This window comes from Mirounga leonina, unplaced genomic scaffold, assembly GCF_011800145.1.
Source record: "Mirounga leonina isolate KUSES-001 unplaced genomic scaffold, KU_Mleo_1.0 Mir_154, whole genome shotgun sequence".
Classification (NCBI taxonomy): Eukaryota; Metazoa; Chordata; class Mammalia; order Carnivora; family Phocidae; genus Mirounga; species Mirounga leonina.
The window spans coordinates 37,173,298-37,196,033 of record NW_023270389.1 but is presented as its reverse complement, the minus strand read 5'-3'; the positions used below and the strand labels follow the sequence as shown (position 1 = coordinate 37,196,033).

The window sequence follows — 22,736 nt, the reverse complement described above, 5'->3', positions numbered from 1 at the left end:
TTATCAGAGCAGCTTTAATATTCCACCCTAAAAAAAGATGATTACATAATGATGTAGCAACAATATTCTGACAGATCCTATAAATCAGCCTACTCAGCATTTAGTAGTTTGATGTCCCTAAGACCATTTAATTGCCAAATTTTAAAACTGTATACTAAGTTTTAGTTACGAGAAAGATTTTTAACTATAAACATATATATCTAGGGCAGAGTCTTTTCATCGGGGTCATGGATGTATGAAAATTTCTTGTGTGTCTCTGTGTATTCTGTCTTGGGAGAAAACCCATTTTTTAAAAATCGTATTTTGAAAGCAACTCACCACCTCCTAAAATTTTAAGAACTGCTAGTTTCAGGGAATTCCAATGAAACTTCAAATCATACCAGTGAAAAATAGAAAGCATATTGTTTGTTTGGCTGAATTTTCACTGTTAATTTCCATGAGCATCTTAATATATCATAAAAATATCTTAATGGAGATACTATTTTTAGAAATTCAAAGACAGAGGAAACTTTTTCAGATTATCCAACTACATGTGATTAAAAAAGATCTAACTTACCAGCTAATAAGAATTTCATGCTTTTAAAACCTTTGCATTATTAAATATAGTACCATTAATTTTATATCACCTATGGTCTCAAATTTTACTTGAACTGGTGTTTGATGCTATTAAAAAAGTTTTCCACCTCAGATTTTCTAGTTCTATAAGTTCTAATGTGCTGATAAATCTTAAAATTTTTATCAGCTTTTGCTAATCCTAGGATTCCTCTTTCACTTTATTTAGATATATATATGCTAAAAAGAATAAATAAGTAAATGAGGCAGACTGTTAAAGTGTCCCAAAGAGTTAAAATATAAATTTCTTTCTCTTGTCTTTTAAAATAAAATGGAATGACCACTAAAAATATTAAGTCCTGGCAAAATAAAAATCAACAATGTAATTGGAAGTAACAGCAAGCACCCACATGTAAAGCAGGGTTTCTCTCTATCTCCCAGGAACTATATAGAAAATAGCTGATGTTGCTGATTATCCATCCTATTGTCATTAAAAACATATCATTTTTCATTTTACTCAAGACAGACTCTTCCCTCCAATGATTCTAGCCTGTGGCAGGCATTGTTGGTTGACTAATATAATACCCATTCCCTTCCTCTCATCTGTCTCTAATACTCACTGTCAGTCTGCCTTACAACTAGAGTAATCGAAAAAGGAAAAAGGGAATGGAGATAAGAAAGATGAACAACAGTCCAACAGAAAAAAGAGATTAAAAAAAAATAAGACTTTAAGAGAAAGTAAGAGACACAGAGAGCCAAAGAAGAGCCTACACATGAATAGCTGGCATCCCCAAAGAAGAAAAACAAAGCAGTGCAACAAAAGAAATACTAGAAACTATTACTTAAAAAAACTTTTCAGAAATAAAAATAAAAGTGGACTTTTATAGTGAAATAGTACTCTTCAACTGAGAAAATTCATCTAGAAAAATCAACACTTATGTATGACCAGTAAAGCACTTGGCCATTAAAGGAAAAACATTCTTTAGGCATCCAAGCAAAAAAACCTAAGTCTTTATATAAGGGAAAGAAAATCAGACTGAAATCAGATGACAATGGAATAACATATTTAAGGTACGTAAGGAAAGATGAATCAAGGATTTTACATCAAATCAGGTTGATTTTTAAAAATTAAAGCTATACACAAATTGTTGTTATACATGCAAAACTCAGGGAATAATATTCCCATGAGTTCCTCTACTAAAGAATGAGCTCCAGGGGGCACCTGGCTGGCTCAGCTGGAAGAGCATGTTACTCTTGATCTTGGGGTTTGTGAGTCTGAGCCCCACACTGGGTGTAGAGATTACTTAAAATAAATAAAAACTTAAAAAAAAAAAAAAAAGAATGAGCTCCAAATTACCAAGAAATGATTAGAGGAACTTTGACATAAGGAATGATGGTAAAATTAAATATATTACCGTAGAACTAATAAAAAGCAATGGGCATAAAGGTAACAGAATAGTAGTATACAAGGGTTACACGTTCTAACCATGTAAGTATTATACAATAAAAAATATAAAGCTGAGGGAGGGGACAGAGAAGAGTGTATGGAAAGCAGAAGCTTTGAATTGCTATATAGGTATTTACTGTGAGAGTAAATGGATTATTACTTTACATTAGATGCTAGGTAAGTAGCAAGTGGGAGAAGAGACTACTTGGTAATTTCAGTATTGTTCATGCTAGGGAACCAATAAATGAGCTATAAGAGAAAGAACCAAGGGTTATCATATATCATATAAAGGTATCAGCATAAAGGTAACAATAAAAACAAAAATACACTTTTTCCCACATACCAAAAGTACTTAGCTTTTAAGAAAACAAGGGAAAAGAAAACAGTATAGTTTAGAAACTGTGCTAGTTTCTATGCATACATTATCCCATTCAATCTTTATACAATCCTGTTTTATTCCAGTTTTATAAAGGAGGATACAGGGAAGTTAAGCGGCTTAACCAGGTCATACAGGTAGAAAAGTATAAAAACTGGGATTTAAGTAGAGGTCTGTCACTAGAATCATTACCATCTTCACCATGCTTTGTAATAATAATTCTCTTACTTGTTAGAATTTGTATATATAAACTTTTGTTCCATTTAACTAAGGTACATCCGTACCTATATAATTATATCGTTAAAAACTCACTTATGAGGGCTAAAAAAGAAAAAGTATGGCTAGTTGAATTATTTGGAAGATCTAATTTACTGGTGTTACAATGAAGCTAAAAAGGTATGAATTAAGCCTCATTAGAATTGGTATGTATTTATTTTAGGGCCACAGACTATATTTAAGATAAAGCTTTTAAAAATTAAGAGCAAGTACTCTGGAGTAATACTGGAGGTGTAAACCTAATTCGGCCATTTATTACTTTTATAATCTTGGGCAGGATTCTTATTCTCTTTTAGCTTCATATAAGCTTATGTATAAAATGTGAACACTATTTTTAAAAAATTTATTTAAATTCAATATAGTTAACATATAGTGTATTATTAGTTTCAGGGGTAGAATTTAGTGATTCATTAGTTGCATATAACACCCAGTGCTCATTATATCAAGTGCCCTCCTTACTGCCCATCACCCATCCCCCTACCCTAAAATGTGAATATTATGGTGTTACCGAAAGGATTATATGAGATAATGTATATAAAGCAGTTGTCACTATCTCTGAAACATCTAAGTGCTTATAGTTATTGGTATTGCTATAATATAATTAGCTAATCATGATCAGCAGCCTTATAAATGAGCACTATTGGTTATATGTAGACATCTTCATTAAATTCTCTAGAAAAACATATCATTGTGCTTGCCTACATATTTCAGGTCATTAATATTATTTTTAAGATATAAAATTTGAAGCATTAATGGCAAGAGTCCTTTGAACACTTACTTTCTCCCTCAGAGCCTTGCTTTAAAATAAGAAAGTGTCATTTGAATATTCTCAGAGTATTTTAACTAGACAACTGGGGAACAAAAACCAATGATCATTAAGACTAGATACATAAAAACACGTGCAAAAGAAACACTACACACATGTGAGTATAGTATTTTATGGCTATAAGGGAATCTTTGTAACAGTTTGTAAGTAGTGTAAGATGATCTACCCTAAATTCTACCTAAAGAGTTCTAGTTACTAAAAATGAACTAAAGTAGTGCCAATGTGATTCTACTGAATGAACCCTAGATGACATATTAAAGTCACATATTTGAGGGTATGTTTGAATGACGCAGTTAGAGCTAGATAGAAATAGGGAAGGTTTAATGGAAGAATTGGTCCTGCCTATATAATAAGTTTTTATTACCAATTTTCCAATTATATCTGAGGTGTGAACTGTCACACAATGGCATTTAGGTCAGGAAGACTACCCCTCCCCTCAGTCTCAACTAAATAGATATGCTCTAGATAGAGACTTCTGAATAGCAGAGTGAGGACTTCAGTGACCTTGCTGACACACAAAAACAACCCCAAACAATCTGAGCTGGCATAAGAAAGAATGAGTAATGTGAAGGTAGATAAATAAAGATTATCCAGGTGTGGCTGGGGGTGGGGCTCAGTCGGTCAAGAGTCTGCTTTTGGCTCAGGTCATGATCTGAGGATCCTGGGACAGAGCCCCACGTCGGGCTCCTTGCTCAGCGGGGCGTCTGCTTCTCCTTCTCCCTCTGTCCCCCGCTTGTGTTCTCTCTCTCAAATAAACAAATAAAAATCTGAAAAAAAAATTTTTCATTAAAAAGTACATCATAAGGGGGAATGCGACTAGTGCAGCCACTGTGGAAAACAGTATGGAGGTTCCTCAAAAAATTAAAAATAGAACTACTCTACAATCCAGTAATTACACCAAAGAATACGAAAACACTAATTCAAAAAGATATATGCACCCCTATGTTTATTGCAGCATAATTTACAACAGCCAAATTATAGAAGTAGCCTAAGTGTCCATTGATAAATGAATATGGATAAAGGAAATGTGGTGTGTGTACACACACACACACACTATATACACAATGGAATATTACTCAGCCATAAAGAAGACTGAAATCTTGCCATTTGCAGCAACATGGATGGATCTAGAAGTATAGTGCTAAGTGAAATAAATCAGTCAGAGGAAGACAAATACCATATAACTTCACTCACATGTGGAATTTAAAAAAGAAAATAATAGAACAAAGAAGAAAAGAGACAAACCAAAAAACAGACTCTTAATTATAAAGAACAAACTGATGGTTACCACAGGGCAGGTGGGTGGGGGGAATGGGAGAAACAGATGAAGGGGATTAAGAATAAACTTATCACAGCGAGCACTGAGTAATGTACAGAATTGTTGAATCACTACACTGTATAACTGAAACTAATATAACACTGTATATTAACTATACTGGAATTAAATTCTTTTTAAAATCATAAGGAAGAGATAATACATTTACAGTACTGTACTGTATTTATCAAAGAAAATCTGCATATAAGTAGACCCATGCAGTTTAAACTCATGTTGTTCAAGGGTCAACTATACATAAAGAAATATAAAAGACAGTATAAATGTATTTTATTTAGAGTGCCTGGGTGGCTCAGTCAGTTGAGCATCTGCCTTCAGCTCAGATCATGATCCCAGAGTCCAGGGCTCCTTGCTCAGTGGGGAGCCTGCTTCTCCCTCTGCCTGCTCTGCCTGCCGCTTCCTCTGCTTGTGCTCTCTCTCTGACAAATAAATAAAATCTTAAAAAAAAATGTATTTTATTTATAACTCATTTATTCTACTGCTCTATAAGACAACCACATAAAACAGTAATTACAAAACTGTATTGGTGGGCATGTAAAAAGATCTATTTTGTGCCGCACCTGGATGGCTTAGTTAAGTGTCCAACTCTTGGTTTTGGCTCAGGTCATGATCTCAAAGTTGTGAAATTGAGCCCTGTGTCCGGCTCCCTACTCAGTGAAGAGTCTGCTTCCCCTCTCCCTCTGCACCCCACCCCCATGCTCTGTCTCTCTCAAATAAATAAATCTTAAAAAAAGATCTAATTTGTATGATAATACCACAAATAATATCACAAAAGAGGTGGGGGAGGCAATGGAGGTATACTGGACCAAAATTGTGTATATTATTGAAATTAAGTTAGTATTCAACCAAACTAGATTGTTTTAAGATGTTAACTGTAATCCCCAGAGTAACTACTAAGAAAATAAAAAATACAGTTAAAAAAAAACAAAGGCAGGGATGCCTGGGTGGCTCAATCAGTTAAGCATCTACCTTCGGCTCAGGTCATGATCCCAGGATCCTGGGATCTTAAAAAAAAAAAAAAAAAAAAAAGGAATTAAAATGGTACCCTAGAAAATACTTGTTTAATACAAAAAGCAGTAATGGAGAATAGAAAAACAAAAAGGCATGAAACATATAGAAAATAGCAAAATGGCAGATGTAAATCCTATCTAATTACATTAAATGTAAATGGATTAAACACTCCAATCAAAAGGCAGAGATTGTTGAAACTGATTAAAAAAACATGACCCAACTTTTAAAGACAAAATTTAAATTCAAAGAAACAGATTAAAAGTAAAAGGATAAAAAAGATATATCATGCAAACAGTAACCAAAAAATAGGTGAAGTGCCTATACTAATATCAGAAAAAATAAACTTGAGAAACTTTCTAGGTTATAATGACAAGGACCATCGAGATGGAAGATATAACAATTATAAACATAAGCAGCTAACAACAGGGCCCCAAAATACATGAAGAAAAACCTGACAGAATTGGAGAGAAACAGACAATTCAACAACAATAGCTGGAAACTTCAATATCTCCCTTTCAATAATGGATAGAATAAAAGATCAACAAGGAAATGGAAGACTTGAACAACCTTATGAGCCAATTAGACCTAACAGATCTCCACAGAACACTCTACCAAACCACCACAGAACACACATTCTTCTCAAGCACACATGAAACATTCTCCAGAATATACTGCATGTGAGGCCCTAATACAATCCTCAATGAACTTAAAGGATTGAAAACGTTCAAAGTATGTTCTCCAACCACAATGAAATAATTAGAAATTAGTAGCAGAAAGAAATGTGGTAGTCACAAGTATGCAGAAATTAAACAAATTCCTAAATAATAAAGAAGAAATCACAGGAAAACTAGAAAGTATGTGAGGTGAATGAAAACAAAAACACAACTTATCAAAATTTATGGGAAACATGTTAAAACAAAAACTGGTATATAAATGTTCATAATAGCTCTTGTTACAATAAGCCAAAACACCCATCAACTGATTAATGGATAAACAAAATGTGGTATATCCAGAAAATGAAATATTATTGTCAGCAATTAAAAAGAATGAGGTATGGACACATGCAAGAACATTGCTGAACCTTGAAAATACTATGTTAAGTAAAAGAACCCAGACACAAAAGGTCACATATTAAATGATTTCACTTACATTAAATATTCATAACAGGCAAATCCATAGAGATGGAAAGTAGATTAGTAGTTGTCAGGGACTGTGGGGTTAGGGGAATGGGAAGTGACTGCTAATGTAAAGGGGGTTTCCATTTGGAGTGATGAAAAAAGTCTAGAAATAGAAGTGGTGATGGTTACACAGCATTGTGAATGTACTTAATGCCACTGAATAGTACACTTTAAAATGGTTTAAATGATAAAAGTTAAGTGTACTTTATCACAATAAAAAAGTAAAAACATTTTGGGAAAAAGAAAATAATGGTAACACATTCTAAAAGTCAAATATTTTAAATAGACACTCAGATCTAAAAGAGAACCACCATGATTACAGCACAATATCATAAATGCAAAAATTGTCAATATATGTTTCATACTTGTATGTGAGGCCAAGAGGCCTCAAGCGTGGGTTCATCCTCTTCTGGATCAAAATCTGGATTATCACTTGGAGGAAGAGTACGGAAGATGTTAGCACTGATCTGTAAAGAAAAAGAAATTTAGATTTATGTTCTTTGTTGTATAATTAAATTAAACAATGTAAATGAAATATTTTAAAGATAACTTTAAGGAAAGAGTTAACTTGTGACTATAAGCCTAGTTCAAAACCTATAAACCTCATCAAGATATGAAAAAGGTAGGTATTTGTTTCTCTTTTCTCTATCCCATAACTATGACTTCTTCAGATGCCAATCTACCAGACTTCTTTTGGATTCCTCCTTCCTTAAATTACAAGTTGTTCTTTCCAAGTTTTGCTTCACACACACACACACACACACACACACACACACAAGGAGGGGAGGGGATTATGGGGGGAAAAGCATGAAGTCCCTAAACTCTACCTATCTCTAACTTGATCCTTTTCATCTTTCTGCAATTCCCTCCATATTCTAATCCAGCCATTTACTTACTTTACAATCCAAAAGAGTTTGATAAAAGACCTCCTTTCCTATACACACACACCACACTAAGGAGAGGGGTGGGAGGGCAGAATACTTTCACTGCAATTACAAACATATTTTATAATACCCCGGTGGTGATTTAATGTATTTCATCTACTCTTAGCCTTTTTTTTAAAAAAAGGCTGATGTCTCTGAAATCAGGATGTGAGATTCTTCATTTCAGATTCAATGAAATACAATATTTATAATTTCATCATTCACACTGTCTCAGCACCAAGGTAAAGTTCACATCTTTTTTCTCTAGCAAAGGTTAGGCTGTGGTGCCAACTCACAATTCTTTGAAGAATGATGAACAGACTGAGAGACCACATGGTTTAGTAAACATTTAAGGCCATACTATTAAGGAGTTGGTCACCTGAAATAAACTATTTAGGGAATAAAGGATGAGACGAGAGCTGTTTGGTGGTGCAAGCAAATTTCCAACTATTCTTATGAAGTGGCATCTATGGTCAGCCAAAGAACTGCTAACAGTCAATTACTATAACCATAAGACTTAGAAAGTAATAACCTAGAATGTGATCTGCTAGAACTCAACATGAAGGCAGAACCAAGAGTTTGATGGATATCAATTTCACAAAGAATGGCAGAAAGTCACAGATAAAACTTGAAAAGGAAATATATCCTATAAGAAGGCATAATTTGCCTTTGAGATCATACTTATTATTGGGAGTAAAAAAAAAAAAAAACCTTGTAGCCACCAACAAATGTAACTGTACATAACAAATATACATAAGAGCTTTACAGGGCCAACAGGGTGAGTTGGCTTCACACTTGTCTAGAAATTAAGTGCCCAGAAGTTAAAAAAAAAAAAGACAAAACATACACACCCTTTTTCTTGAGGAAAGAAATTAAATCCCATAATTTATTATTACATAGCAAATTACAGAATAATTTGACTCAAATATTTGAGCATTTTCAATATGCAAATATTTAAGTCATTTCAATATCCAAGTCAATAACGTTAAGTAATCTCTACACCCAACATGGGGCTCAAACTCACACAAGAGTTGCATGCACTACCCACTGAGCCAGCCAGTCAATACCTTTATGGAGATAAAAATAAAGTACCTTTTCCAGTATTTTCAAAATTCATGAATACAAACAATTTGAAATCAGTAAAAATCAGTAAAATGAAAATATGTTCCCCTGAACATATTTTAATGATAAACACAAAACAAAAAACAAAATAAGTTTATCAGTATTCAATATTTCCATTTTCAAACTGTCACTTTTTACTGTCTATTGAGTTTTGGAAGCCGATTTTATTTTGATCAGTGTTCTCTGTACAGCTAATCTTTTTTTTTTTTTTTTTTAAAGATTTTATTTATTTATTTAATTGACAGGGAGAGAGAGAGAGAGAGACAGCATGAGAGGGAACACAAGCAGGGGGAGTGGGAGAGGAAGAAGCAGGCTTCCGGCTGAGCAGAGAGCCCGATGTGGGGCTCGATCCCAGGACCCTGGGATCATGACCTGAGCTGAAGGCAGTCGCTTAACCAACTGAGCCACCCAGGTGCCCCTCTGTACAGCTAATCTTTTAAAAATTCTTTAAGGCTTTTATTTTCAATTAAAACAAAACAAAACAAAACAAAATTTTCTAGTACAGGGTGATGAAAGAAAACTCAACTAGTATAACAAGGCCAAATTTAGCTACATTTTATTCTTCCCCCAGAACATTAGGCAAGGGGAAGGAAATGAAGACAAGTACAAATTATACTTGCTGTAACCTTCTATACCCGGGTAACATTTAAGCTTCAATATGTACTCAGTGACTCTCTAATTACTCCAACTAAATTTTTTGTATTTTGTTACTGTGCACCAAAATACAAAAATCACAAATCCTAAACAAATTTCTACTATTTGATGGAGAATAAGGTTGAATTATTAATAAACAATATCCTAAACAACCTTACTAATAAAGTTAGCAGTAATTTATTTTTCAGAGATTTCATACACTTATTTACGTTGTTTAACTTTTCAAAGGTCCTGAGTTTTTATTAAAATTCAAGTGTTACAGACTCTATAAATATATTAAAGTATTCTAAATAAATATAATTTGTTAGATCTGACTCCTTTACCCAACTGCTGAAATGTACAGAATCCCACAGATTTTCATTGTTCCTCTCTTCCCACTTTAGACATTCTCCCTTAGTGACAAATTCAGCCCTATGATAATCATCTATCAGTCTGTATAATCTTAAGCCTACATCTTTCTCCGAAGCTCTGGATCTGCACTATACAGTATGGCAGCCACCAGCCACTGCGGCTATTGAATTTTCAAACTATTATAAGCAATGACAGCATTATTGGAATGAATGGATAATCTTTCAAATGGACTACTTTAAAAACATTTTGAGTACACTGATTATTGCACATTTATTAAAAATCAGTCTCAGTAATTCATAATTACACCTCAGATCTTACTTGAATTTATATAAATCTTACCATTTTTACTATATCAGAATATGCTGATTCAACAATTACACCACGATTAGTTGAAACATACTCAACCAGTTCATTCAGTGTTGCTCTTTTAATTTCTTTGCTCTTCAAGTCTGAAACAGAGTCCATGAAATCAAACAGTATACAACACTGCTGCAACTTCTGACAGAAAAGCTCTTGTTGTTCATTGGAAGTGGCATCTATAAATAAAAACAAAGAAAAACTTAGAAATATCCTACTCCGAAATTACCTTTAATATGCTTATTAATTTTATAGAAGCTATTTATACACATAAAGCTTCTCTCAAAAATATAGTGAGGAAAAAAAAAATCTACTGAAAAATTCATCCATCTAATCTCATCATTCATGCCAGAAACCAGGAAACATAATGGACTTTTCCTCCTCTCTCACTATCTATAATCAATCATTAAATGTTACTGATTCTGTTTCTTTAACATATCTGGAATCTATCCTTTTCTTGTCATTCCCACTGCCATTTTAATACCCTCATCATCCATCATCTAGAATACAAAAGTGATATCCTAACTGCTCCTCTTGCCTGTTCCCATAACTACTACAACTTCTGATTTATCTTCTAAACAATCTCAAAAGCTAAAATCTTGCTAAAAGGAGAATCAATCTGATCACACTAAATACTTTTCAATGATCCTCCAAAAATTACAAATGGAGGCTCAAACTCCTCAGGATTGTACACAAAATTCAGCTGTCTACTGTCAACAATCATCTCTCAACACTTTCCAGCATGCACCCTCACTTTGGTTAAACCATATTCCCTGCAACTTGTGAATATTTTACAGTTTCCTCTGCCTGGAATGCCCTTTTCCCCACATTCCCACCCTGGGAACTCTCCCCATTTATTATATTTCAGCAGAAACATATTCCCCTCAGAAACTCTAAGACACTAAAGCTAACTGGTTAATCCACTTTTAGCCAAATGTATCTTAGGTGTGTTATCTCTACTGTAACATTTATTGTTCTGTATTCTATTTCAATTATGTTTTACATGTACAACACTCCTAAACTATGAGGCCACTAAAGACAGGAAACAAGTGTGATCTTTATCTCTATCTCTGTGTCTCTCTCTCCCTCCCCACCACCTCATATCTAGTACAGTGCCTGACATACAGCAGACATTCAATAAATGTTTATTTTTACCCTCTACTTATTATAAAAATATGGGCACATAATATTGATTTGATTCTAACAAATGTATTAAATCCTTTTGTTTCCAACATTTGAAAAATAACAAAACTTCAATTCTGAACTTTCACATCTGTAAACAAGGACCTTCAATTAGCTCAATTATTTAAGTTTCTTGACTACTGAGATTAAATTTTAAAAAATCATACAGATGTCTACTATACTGATACTTAGTTTGAAAAAGTATAAGATGTACACCTCTGCTTTTTGTAAGCTTCCCAATTATGCTAAATTTATTAGATTGGGTATGTGTTATACACTAGAGAAGGGGTGATTCGTTGAGCTGTAAAAATCCTTCTCAACTCATTCTGTACAGGAAATCCCTCAGTTTTCTCAGTTAGTAATACCTTTATCTATTTATAAAGATATCTATATCCTCATTATATAATTTTATATATTTATTATAACATATATTAGATTTTTATATATAATTAAATTCCATTATAGTGATGGGGAATATAGGGGAAATAAGTGCCATACCTTCACAAGCTAACTCAGTTCTGAGTTTTAAAATATTTTTAAGCTATTTTTTCCTTATGCTAAAAGCAATACAAACTCATACAATAGCCCATTTTAATATGTGGTCACCTTGTTAGCCAGTCCGAATTTTCTTCTTCCTCCTGCTACCCACTCTTCAACATGAAATCACTCCTTTTCTTGTTCTCCAAAGGCCATGTGTTTGCTTAAACTCTTTTCCCTACCTGAAATACCATACCAGGTTTCCTCCCCTATGTTTCCAAATCCTGCTCACCCTCTAAGAATAAACTTAAATCTCACATTCTCCACAAAATTTCCCTTAGGTAGTAGTAAGTCAGGATACAGTGATCCCTCCCTTCTCTGAACATCTACGGTACTCACAGTCTCAAACATACAGTTGAGTATGCATTATCTTCAAGCTTGTATTTAACAAATATTTCTTTTATTACCCACCAAAAGATTTCAGGCTCCTCAAAGGCAAGGATCATTCACTAAACAAGGTTCCTTTTTATTTCTTTTACGTCTAGTGTAGAGTATATAAAGAGTCAACAAATACGTATTTGATGTTTGAAAATACTCCTAAATTTGAGGTGTAAAGATTATGCACTGAAAAACAGGCTATAGAGTAAGCTCAAATTGGTGCTGGATATCAGAAGTGGCATGAATAGTAAATTATTACATCATATAATGCTTAAGAATTTACAACAATGACCATTTTATCAATAATCTACCTTGATGGTAGACTTAAATAGATTAAATGAGATAATGATCATGAAGCTGAGTGCATATATTTCAAAATAGAATATAAATGGAAGACATTCTTCTCTTACAGCACAGGCCAAAAGCCTCTGGCTAACATGTCAGAAGACACAAAATGATTTCTAGGATTGCCAAATAGAAGATTGAGGAATATGTTCCATACAAAGAAAAAAAAAAGCTTCATTTTCTGGGCACCTAACTCTTGAGAATCTTCTCTAGAAAGAAATTAATGTTTTTCATAGCTTCTCTATTCAGTAATTCATTTCTTAACCTAAAGATTTATTTTTTCTCCTCCAGATGCTCAGATGGGATAGGTCACATCTGGATCTTCCCAAATATTAGAAATATTTAGAAATCAGTTAACATTTCAACTCCTTTGGCTCTGAGTTAAAACAGACATTTTTTTTTTTTTAAATTTTATTTTATTTATTTGAGAGAGAGAGAAACAGAGGTAGCATGAGCGGGGAGGACAGGGAGAAGCAGGCTTCCTGCTGAGTAGGGAGCCAGACTCAGGGCTTGATTCCAGACCAGGACCCGAGCCGAAAGCAGAAGCTTAACCGACTGAGCCACTCAGGTACCCCTAAAATAGACATTTCCAATCCTCAATTATTTTTAGGTATTAAAGAATAGAAAAATCTTTTCCCATCTAACCCTTCCTGTAAATACATGTTCTTATTAAGCAGTTTGCTGAGCTACATAATAAAATATAATACCACTGCTAACATTAGTGTCCTTCATGCCAAACAGAATATTAAGTATTTCATATGTGCTAACTTTCAAAACAATCCTTAGCTCTGAAAGTTAGAGATGGTTTCCTGTCTTCAAGAGATTAGAAACTGCTAGGTTCATGACATGCAACATTTTTATATAGGTCAAAAACATTTTTATAATGGTTATCCTAAAAAAAAGACAATTATGGTTTTCATCAAGAAGTTATAAAATATTTTGCACTTGTAGATGTTTAATATGTCCCAACTCTTAGGTACCTTTCTGAAACACCATTTACACTGAATTTTCTCATAAGAAAAAAAAAGAAAAGCAAAAAATGTATTTCAATAGATTGAAAAAATATCAGACTATATTCTGGCTATACTTCATAAATATGGATAACAACTTGTGAGAAAAAGAATGCATAATAATTCTCTTTGTTAAATGTAAAAAGCACTGACAAAATTTACATTGGCCACTTTATACTTTAACTTCACCATTATAAGAATGCTTGCAAATGAAGTCTGTTATTCTCAATGATGTTTCAGTTTGGCAATGTCTAATATTTAGGCAGTAATGTCACATATTGTTCTGACTTGGTCATTTTTAGTGGGCTAATGTTAATTATCCGTTTGCCATTTTCAATGTGGATAATGTCTATTCCAATTCCTATGGTGATAACGTCTTTGCCTGGGATTCTCTATCTGCAATATTCACTGATGTTTTCTACCAGAAGTTCACTTAGTGGTTTAAAAATAAAAATACCTGTGGAAACATACAAGTTCACAGGAAAAAATCAGAACACCTTATGGTACTACATCATACAGTGACTAGAATGGTAGATGCACACAGTGTAATTGTTTTGCATCATCCCCTGAGTACAAGACAGCATTTGCTTAGTCACCTTGAAGTTAATTACCAGAAGAGACCCCAAATTTTTGTTGGAGCAGTTTAAACCAGGTCTTCTTGAAATAATGACATGTATCTATTTCAAATGGATTATTAATTTCTTCTAAAATGTGTAAATAAATCAGGAATAAAGGATGAGTATTTAAAATCCTAGTGACTGCCATTTAAATGAAGAGAGAAACCCAGTCCTGTCATTAACCTAGAAGTATATTTTGACTTCCCTAAGTATTTACTTGAGAGCAGTTTAGACCAGCAATTTTTACCAGTAATTATTATCACAGTGTATCATATTCAACAATTTAAAATGCCTTAAGTCTTTAAAATTCCTCAAGGAAATCTGATTACAACTTAAAAATATTATGACCTGAAATACCAATTTACATTTATCTCTTCAATAACATCAGAGCTAAGGATTTATTAAAGTGCTCTTCTAGAAAACATTACTAAATCCCCAATATGGAAATTACAGAAAATACAAGAAAAACTGCACAAAGAATTATCTAAAAAACAGATGTGCCTTGCCTTGCAAAATACATAATTGGTTTAAAGTTGACTGGAAGATGAGTTTTTCAAATGCATCTTAACTGTCTTCCATTTTTTTAAGACTGAAATTTGATACCACTAAAAAATTTTCACTACTGTAGAAATCCCTGCATGGTCTTAGGCAGAAGGAGAATCAAGACAACTCTAGGAAAGTGAGACATTTCATCTTTGAAGATTAACACAATTTTTAAAACACAAAAGTCCTGGGGCGCCTGGGTGGTGCAATCGGTTGAGCATCCAGCTCTTGGTTTCATCTCAGGTCATGCATGATCTCAGAGTTGTGAGACAGAGCCTGTGTGGGGAGTCAGCTTGAAATGCTTTCCCTCCCTCTGCCCGTCTAGCCTGTGCATGCTCCCTCACACTCACTCTCTCTCTAAAATAAATAAACAAATCTTACAAACAAACAAAACAAAAAAACCTCACAAAAGTCCTGTTAGGTTTCCCTACTTATCTCTAATTTTTTTTTTAATACACAGTGTAAATATGTACCCGGCTCACATTTTAAGGAATACTGCTCTAGAGAACTGTTTTTCAAGGTGTGAGTTGCAACCCACTGGTGCTTAGTAGATCATTTTAGTGGGTCGTGACCAGAATTTTAAAATATATATAAAATATCAGTATGTTGCAGGGCGCCTGGGTGGCTCAGTCAGTTAAACGTCTGACTCTTGGTTTCCGCTCAGATCACGATCTGATGGGTCCTTAAGATCAAGCACCCCTACCCCCTCAGGCTCATGCGCAGGGGGGGAATCTGCTTGAGGATTCTCTCCCGCTGCCCCTCCCCCCACTCTCACATGCATGCTCTTCTGTCTCTCAAATAAATAAATCTTAAAAAAAAATTAAGGTGTTGCATGTATATGAGTACAATGTGTTTATAAAATGGGTTTATTATAGTTTGCAGTCAAAAAGTCTGACAGCCACTGCTTTACATTATGTAAAGTACTATCAGAGCCCACACTACATAGCATGCCCAAGATCACAAAACAAATCTGTAATGAAAATGGGATTCAAATCACTTAGAATGCAAGAACAAGTATAAGACTATAGTCTTTGAAATATCAACTGTTCCTCTAATAGCTGTATTCTAAATCCTTACCCACTTAGAGATTCACAATGCATATTAGAAATGACAAATTTGTTTATCTCTTCCCCATCACTCTAAGACTAAACCAAAAAAAAAAGAATATAGGGGTGTGTGTGTGTGTGTGTAACCCCACAATAACAAAGAGAATGTTCACTAATATTAATAGAAAGGATCACCAGACATTCAAGGAAGGCCTTGAAACATGAAAGAAAACTAAATAAACAGAAAAAAATGACCCCAAAGGGTTAATTTAGCATATCACTTTGAAATTTCAGATGCCCAGGAGAAAAGACTAAAAGCTTTCAGATTAAAAACAACAACAACAACAACAACAAACTCACAAAAGAACCAGAAGCAGATATCCATTAGATTTCTTATCAGCAAGAGTGATGCCAGAAGATAATGGGGCTCTATCATTCGAATTTGAATGCCAGTCTACAACTGTGTAACTAGCCAACTATCAATAAAGTATAATGATTCAATAAGGGCATTTTCAGACATGCAAATACTTTGAACAATTAGCACCCTCACAACCTTTCTTCGGAAATTACCTGAGGACATAATTCAGCAATAAAGGAAAAAAAGAAAGGGAATCCAGGAATAGGGGAATCAATCCAGAAAAGCAGTAAAATCCTACAGAGCAACTGAGCCATCTATTAGAACAGGAGGAAAGAAGCCCCATGAGAGTGATGCCTACAGGAGGATCAATCAATGGGATATCTTATTATACGGAAAAAAAACTTGAGAGTATGTCAAAAAGTGCAAGAAAAATAAACACAATTAGAAACTCCAGGAAATACTAAAAAGACTATTTAAGGAAATGTAATTACATTATGTGGCTCTGAAGCCTATACAGTCACACAACATATGCCATGCTGACTTTCGACTTTTAGAATTACAATTTAGAGAAAACTTAATATAATGGTGTAGAAAATGTTACTAAACTTAAAAATGTGAAGATAACTAAAGTTGAGGGTGAAAAGAGAGGAGAAACCGAGAGGCACCACCTTTCCAAGTTCATTTCCCTCTACTTCCCCTTTTATATCCCATATTCCATTTATGCTGACACCTGGAAGTTTCCTGTTTTATATGCACCGGCTGGAATGCACTCTCTCATCATTATTTTTTAACCCCTTCAGAAGCGAACACAAGACAGAGCCCACCTAAACACTAACCAATGAGAAAAAACTTCAGCCAAAGGATTTCAAGTCTACCAGAACCATTAATGGTGTTTAAACATGACTATATCCCCTGCTACGAGAGAATTAGGGTATTTTAGCCTAATACCATTATTTATAAAACTTCCTTTGTTCTAATTTCATACTTAGCAAGTGTACTAGTTTTAAATTTTGTCCACAAATTATCTGACACTCTTCTCTTCAAAAGGTTTAATTTAATCTCCTATAAATGTGGGCTGGACTTGGTGACTTGCTTCTAGGGAACAGACTCAGTATTGCATTAGTGAAGCTACGTGACTTTCAACTCTAGGTCATAAAAGGGAGGCTATGTGACTTGCAAGACGGGTTCTTCCTAAAAAGAACCAGGGTCACATGAGGCCTCAAGGTTCATAGAATAAACTGTTAGAGAAAAATAATACCTATGTAGTTGAGGATATAGTCTGGTTGATTACACTAATTCATCTGATATTAGCAAACTTTGTGAAAATTTTTGAAGATCTAGAATCTTTATGAAAATGTGGTAAGGAAGTTTTACACTATACTTTTTGGTGTCAGTTTATGAAACTCACTTAGGAAGACTGTACCACTAAGTAAAGATATCTTTGAGTTAATGTCTGAGGCTATTCCTCTGTCTTATACACTCAGATACATGGTTTCTTTTTATCATACACAGTACAAATATAAATTAACCAAGTTCATGACATAGTAATAAATGCCAGTTTATTAATTTAGGATGAGAAATCATTCCTCAATGTACTATATTAGAATATTCCAGTTATGTATTCCTTAAGCAGGCCTAAAGAAGCAGCCAAATCATAATCAGAATGATGTTTGGTGTTTTAATCTTCTAATGCTTACTAATAAATTATCCCAAATTTAGTGTCTTAAGACAATAATTATTATCACAGTTTCTTTGGGTCAGAGATTCAGACAGAACACAGCAAGGACAACTTATCTCAACTCCATGATGTCTTAAGGCCTCAGCTAGAAAACTAGAAAGAGGTGGAATCCTGTGAAGACTAAATCACTCATATGTCTGATAGTTAATTCAGGCTTTTGACTGAAGGTCTAGCTGGGGCTAGTGCCAGAACCCCCCCATGTGGCCTCTCCATGTGAGTTTCCTCACAATATGGTGACTGAGTTCCAGGGTAAGTAATTTGAGAGGTCGGTCTAACAAAAGACACGAAAGACTCTTATGAAGAAAGCTAAAAACTTTTATGAAATATATAAAAGATAGGGCACCTGGGTGGCTCAGTTGGTTAAGCGACTGCCTTCGGCTCAGGTCATGATCCTGAAGTCCCTGGATCGAGTCCCATATCGGGCTCCCTGCTCAGCAGGGAGTCTGCTTCTCCCTCTGACCCTCCCCCCTCTCATGTGCTCTCTGTCTCTCATTCTGTCTGTCTCAAATAAATAAAATCTTTAAAAAAAAAAAAAAAGAAATATATAAAAGATATAAATAACAGAGATAAACCATAATTATGAATGAGAAGACTCAATGTCTTCCCCTATGAATATACAGGGAATGCAATTTGGATTGCAACATGATGCTGCAATCAATCAACAGGGTGTTTTGTTGGAACTTGAAGAGTTGCTCTTAAAATTCATCAGGAAAAACGAAGAGCCAAGAAGAGCCAAGATGATTTTTAAGATGAAGGAGAGAAAACTAATCTTACTATATATAGTAATTAAAACTACATGATTTGGGGCAGGAATAGATAAAAAGACCACTGGAAAAGAAAAAATAAGGTAACTTGGGACATTCCAGTGCAACATATACAGAAGATTAATATATAATAGAGTCGGGTTTTTTTCAATGTCAGTTGTGAATTTTAATTTAAAAAATTATGCTAGGACCACTGACTATTCATAAGGGAAAAAAAATTAGATCCCTCCCTCACACCATTTATAAAAATTAATTCCAACCAGAAAACTAAAAGACCAAATGTGAATAGGAAAACTATAAAAGATTTTATTTTATAACCAACTCTGGACTGGCATCCAGAATGCAGAAAAGAACATCTACAAATCAATAAGAAAAAGACAAATCTACAGAAAAGGGCACATGAAACATAAATGACCAATAAACATGAAAAGACATTCAACCACACTGGAAAGCAGAAAAATATAAGTATATAAAAACCATATATATGAATTTATGTATGAAATGCCATACTATCATTTCATACCCATTGCATAAGAATGACAGAAAGTGTGGCCAACATTTCTGCTTCCACCAGACTATCATTCCCTCTGTAAACTACTAAAAACTGGACAAAATATGTGAAATAACTGCTCTCAGATGCTGAAAAACAGGCAATATGGGACTGTGATCCCTGAGAGAACTAAAACAGAGTGAGGCCCACAATCATACCAGCTCTCTGTTAGCACTTTCCACACTGCACCATAGGGAGAAGCCTCAAAATAGCAAGCAGCCTTACTGAGCTAAATAGTAAGTGGAGATCAGGGTTAATGAGGTGGCTGGAATTTACACATTAAAGTACTAGAGAGAAAGGAACTATAGAGAAGGAATTTCTATTTTTCTATTTACAGTTAAGTGATGATACAACTTTTTTTTTTTTTTTAAAGATTTTATTTATTTATTTGACAGAGAGAGACATAGCGAGAGAGGGAACACAGCAGGGGGAGTGGGAGAGGGAGAAGCAGGCTTCCCCGCGGAACAGGGAGCCCGATGTGGGGCTCGATCCCAGGGTCCTGGGATCACGACCTGAGCCGAAGGCAGACGCTTAACGACTGAGCCACCCAGGCGCCCCTGATACAACTTTTTTATTCTGCTTACATAGCAAGTCTTTTCTAAAAAAAATTTTTAAGAGCGAGCAAGACACAGCACATGCACATGTGCTGGGGTGGGGAGGACAGAGAGAGAGAATCCCAAGCAGACTCCATGCTGTGTGTGGAGTCTGACTTGGGGCTCGATCTCACAACCCCAAGATCATGACCTAAACCAAAACCAAGAGTCAGAAGCTTAACTTAACCCAGGCACCCCAGCAAGTCATTTTTGAATATAAAACCAACCTTGGATTCTGGAATGAATCCTACATGATCATGATATATCATCCTATTTATATGCTGTTAAATTCAATTTACTAATATTCTGTATAACATTTTTGCATCTAAGCTCATAAGGGATATTGGTAATTTCATTTTCTTATAATGTCCTTGTCAAGGTTTTTAATTAGGATTCAATGAATAGGTATAAGACTTGTTCAGATTTTTGTTTCTTTTTGTGTCAGTTTCAGAAAGCTATTTATTAAGGGATTTTCCCAATTTCTTTTTCAAATTTATTGGCATAACTATATACTTGAAAGCTATAAATTCCTAGGAAAGAGTAAGGTACTAATTATTACTACAAAGGAAGCTAAAATTTTAGCCACAGGAAGTACAACTTCTAGCAAGACAAGGTAAAAAGCTCCACCAGAACTCTGCCCAGGGAAACAGATGAAAATTATTTTTAAAACAAACTTTGGAAGCCTCTGGAAATGGTCCTAAGGCAAAAAGCAAATGAGGAAACATCTAAGAATAATTATGAAAATTTGTTAGGAACAACAAGAATGTGTGGTATTTGAACAAAGATAGCTACCTGCCTCTTTCCTCCCAGCTTAGCTAGGCAGAAACTCCACTCTAGAGATGTGCAGCCAAGGACACAAGGATCCCTTTACCACCAGCTCCCTGTCAGATAGCTTTCTTCAGGTGAGGAACTCTAACCCTGCCCATAACTATCTATTACTGAGACTAAGTTCTGGGCCAGTGCAGTTGAGAAGAGGGGCCCCCTTCTTTTGCCCAACTCCTGGGATAGAGGCTCTATTTGGTACAGCACCACTGAGAATACTGGGGCTGCCATTACCTTAGTTCTGGTCTATAAAGGTGGTAGTTCCATGCTGGAAGAGGTAAGCCAAAAGATCCAAGAAGATCTCAAGCTATTGCTCCCTCTCCATCTCCTGCTCAGCTCCTGAAGTGGGGTGTCACTCAGAGAGAAACATGCCATTGTCCCTATCCCCACCCAACTCTGGAAGCTCTAACTCAGAAATTTTGCTGGGGGGAGAAGCAAACCATAAAACAGCTGTTAAGTCTCTTCCCAAAGGTACTGACTTCTTTTTTTTTTTTTTTAAAGATTTTATTTATTTATTCATGATAGACAGAGAGAGAGAGAGAGAGAAACAGAGGGAGAAGCAGGCTCCCAAGGAGCAGGGAGCCTGATGCGGGACTTGATCCCAGGACCCTGGGATCATGACCTGAGCCGAAGGCAGACGCTTAACCATCTGAGCCACCCAGGTGCCCCAAAGGTACTGACTTCTTTTCTAACAGAGCATAGAAAAGTTCAAGGTTAGGGGCGCTCTCAAAAAACATGGGAGTTGTGGTGAAAGGCAATGGGAAGATTTATAGATTCAATGAGGAAACAGGCTTTAGCCAGGTAGTTTACAGGAGAATACCAGGAAAAGAAACAGCTCGGAGGAGCCCTCCTGGTGTCAGAACAAATATCAGACACTGACCTCAGGAACTATTCCTTCAAAGGAGCCTGAATTTAACTGGATTAGTCAGAAAAAATTAGAAGAACAATTTATGCCCCAGAGCATTGTTGAAAACAATTAAATAAGCTGGAAGTCACTGGAATTTAAAGTTGGAGGTGTAGTTAGGAAAACATAGAGAGACCTGTCCAAAGCATATCATCTCAGGGTGTTTACTGGCATGCCTAAAGCTGCACCTCTCCGAGGAACAACATTAGACCAGTCACTAAACAAAAAAAACAAATAACACCACCTCTGAGGGCTGGGGCCGGTACCCAGCACTGTGTTGCTATAATACATTAAATACATTATCTAAAATGTTCAGTTTACAACAAAAAAGATTATAAGATATGCAAAGAAACAGGAAAGTATGTCCCATATACAAAGAAAAAAAAAAGGGAGGCAACAGAAACTGCCTGTGAGAGCAACCAGATGTTGGATTAACAGAAAATGACTTCAAAGGAGCCATTATATATATTCAAAGAACTAAAAGTAACCACGACTAATGAAGTAAAGAAGATGTGATTATGTCACATCAAATAGAGAATATAAAGAGACAAAATTTACCAAAAAAAAAAAGAGAGAAAGAGAAAGAGAGAAACATGAAAATTCTGCATTAAAAAGTACAATAACAAAATGAAAAATTCACGAGAAGGACTCAACAGTAGATGTGAAATGGCAGAAGAAAGAATCAGGAAAGTTTGAAGATAAACTGAAAGAGATTATAAAATCTGATTAGAGAAAAAAAGGTGAATAAAAATGAACAGAACTTCAGAGATCTGTGGGACACCATATAGTATACCACATGTACATAATAGGAGTACTAAAAGAAGAGGATAAAAAGGAGCAAAAAAAAAACCAAAACAAAACTGAAGAAATAATGACTGAAAACTTCCCAAATTTACTGAATAACGCTAATCCACATACCCAGAAAGCTCAAACAAACTCTAAG

The 22,736-nt window shown here is 34.9% G+C and overlaps 1 protein-coding gene across 3 annotated transcripts in view; it reads right to left on the bottom strand.

Annotated features, from left to right (window-relative positions):
- PPP2R5A (protein phosphatase 2 regulatory subunit B'alpha) overlaps window positions 1-22,736 on the bottom strand; it is a 72,665-nt gene that overhangs the window by 29,941 nt on the left and 19,988 nt on the right. For all 3 annotated transcript variants that reach the window (XM_035010499.1, XM_035010500.1, XM_035010502.1), the window contains exons 2-3: window positions 10,389-10,585; window positions 7,365-7,466 (exon numbers count right to left, since the gene is read on the bottom strand). In XM_035010499.1, coding sequence (XP_034866390.1) covers window positions 7,365-7,466; window positions 10,389-10,585 — 299 coding nt within the window. The remainder of the gene's footprint in view (window positions 1-7,364; window positions 7,467-10,388; window positions 10,586-22,736) is intronic.